This window comes from Argentina silus (assembly GCF_951799395.1).
Source record: "Argentina silus genome assembly, chromosome: 10".
NCBI classification, from domain to species: Eukaryota; Metazoa; Chordata; class Actinopteri; order Argentiniformes; family Argentinidae; genus Argentina; species Argentina silus.
In genome coordinates, this window is record NC_139664.1 from 4,850,289 (window position 1) to 4,852,403 (window position 2,115).

Consider the following 2,115-nt stretch of genomic DNA (forward strand, 5'->3'; position numbering starts at 1 on the left):
CCGAAAAGCCATATCCATACTACCACACACTCACTGACACTGTAACAGTTGCAGGGGGAAAGAATTCCACTCAGAAACACCCCCCCCGCATTTTCCATAGGATATACAGTATATAAATACAGCATATGAACCTCTCAGAGGATTATTCTGTTGTATTATTCTACTATTCCTCAGTTTTAAAGAAATAAGTATTTTTTGCGGGGATGGGGACTAAACGGTGGACTCTTTGGGCCCTTCGCGGGCAGCGTTCTTGCAGCTATAGAGCCACTTGATGACGCGGGCATTCCTCTCGATGATGGACACCCCAACGGGCAGCTGCTCCGCCACCTCCTCCTGGAAAAGCCCCTCCCCTGAGTGGCGGGAGAATTCACTGGGTTCTGAGCCGCCACCCCCTCCCCCACCCCTCAGGATCAATGAGAGCGTATCTACAGAGCTGGCCCCGGACAGGAACTTCTCCCGGCCCAGCCGATCCACCATGTCCAGGTCCAGCCCACAGTAGTCAAAGAAACGTTCCTGGTCTGATAACGCCACAGAGCAGCACAGGCGCAGATCCGACTTGGAGCGTTGTAGTCCAGATTGCCACCGTGGCGGAGGTGCCCGCTTCCAGGGGTCAGCCTCATCGTTGGGGTTACTGGAATCATTGCCATTGGTAACGCCATTGCTGATTCCGTTGCTTGTGCCGTTGCTAATACAGTTCTTAGTCCGCTCTAGATTGCAGCTGAATCCGGGGCTTGGAATAGGTGAACGATCATGGTCGGTCTTGCTGGACCTCCGGCTCCCTTGTCCGCCATCTACAGTGTCTTTGTCATTGGTCCAGGACATGCGGGAGTCCCCGTCTCTCGATGGAGCCTTCTCCTCGCTGATCACCATCTTCTGGGTGCCCCCCTCACCCCCACCACTCTTCTCACGCATGGACCCCTGGAAGAGGCGGCGGACAAAGTTGTAACCCTTGACCTCCATGTTATTGTTCCCTACTACCCCACCACTGGGGCTCTTACACTCTTTCTTCTGCCGGTAGATGACCAGGGAGTCTGGCCGCAGCATGCGCTTGCCTGTGCTCCTCCTCAGTATGGGAGCACTGTGTGGGGCCACCAAGGACAAAGAGGCAGGAGTCCTGGGGCTCGGTGGCATCACCTTATTGGCATTGCTCCTGTTCTGTGCTTCCACATCCACCGATGTCCGACAGTTCTCCTTCCTGGAGTCATCGTTCTCCTCTCGTGAGGTAAGAGTGCCAGAGAGGGTGGAGAAGGGGGTGTTGGCGCTTCGGCGGGGCGGCAGGCGTGGGGTGAGGCTCCCAGGCACGGTGAGGGGCCGACGGGGCTGGGGTGGTGGGGTGGCACAGGGCACCAGGACAGGCTCCTGCTTCGTGTTGATGACCTGTTGGCTCTTGACGTACTTGGCCTTGTCCGCCTCAAGCCTCTCCACAGCACTGATGGAGCGGCCACGGTCCCCACTGTCCATCTGCCTACGCAGGTAGTCTGGGCCCTTGTTGAGGAGCCTCAGAGGGGAGGGTGATCCGATGGGTGTTAGCGGCTTCATGGTGTTCCGCCTTGCTGGTTAAAGACATCAAAACAGCAGCCACAAAATGACTGCCGGCTCCTGCAGCTCAAGGGGTTCCCCCTGGGTCTATGGTCGTCCTTTACAAGTTCTAGTCAGGTGAGAGCTTATCAAAAAGCTTTCTGCTTTGGAACTAAAGCAAAGCAGTTCTCATTCTCACTTCTACAGTTCTTGATCTCCCTTATGAGGAAATAAATAGGTAGCAATTCCAGTGACCACAGAGGCAAAGTTTGTTTTGGAGTTGCTATAGTTAGCTTATAGTCTCTTTGCTGGGCACTGCTGGAGCCCAGACAAATTGATATCTCTATCCAGTATTTACACAGGCATTTGGATAAATGGGCAGGGCGGAGGGAAATCCTTTTTCTGCCGGCCAAGAGCACTCCCAAATGAGATGTTCCTCTGCCCACAGTGCAGCAGAAATAGCAGCCAGAGTTCGCTTTGAAAGGGTTACTATGTTTCACCCCCCCCCCCCCCTCTCTCTCTCTCTCTCTCTATTTGAAAGATCCTGCTTTTCCGTGGATCTTTTCAGTGAAGGTTGCCCTGGGAAGTGAGATAGAA

At 54.4% G+C, this 2,115-nt stretch overlaps 1 protein-coding gene across 1 annotated transcript; it reads right to left on the minus strand.

Moving 5' to 3' along the window:
• Positions 1-210: 210 nt before the first annotated feature.
• Positions 211-1,539, minus strand: fam110d (family with sequence similarity 110 member D; the record flags this gene model as incomplete). Its single annotated transcript, XM_083679788.1, has 1 exon — positions 211-1,539. The coding sequence occupies one exon, from the start codon at positions 1,537-1,539 to the stop codon at positions 211-213; it is 1,329 nt and encodes a 442-aa protein (XP_083535914.1).
• Between the last annotated feature and the right edge of the window lie 576 nt (positions 1,540-2,115).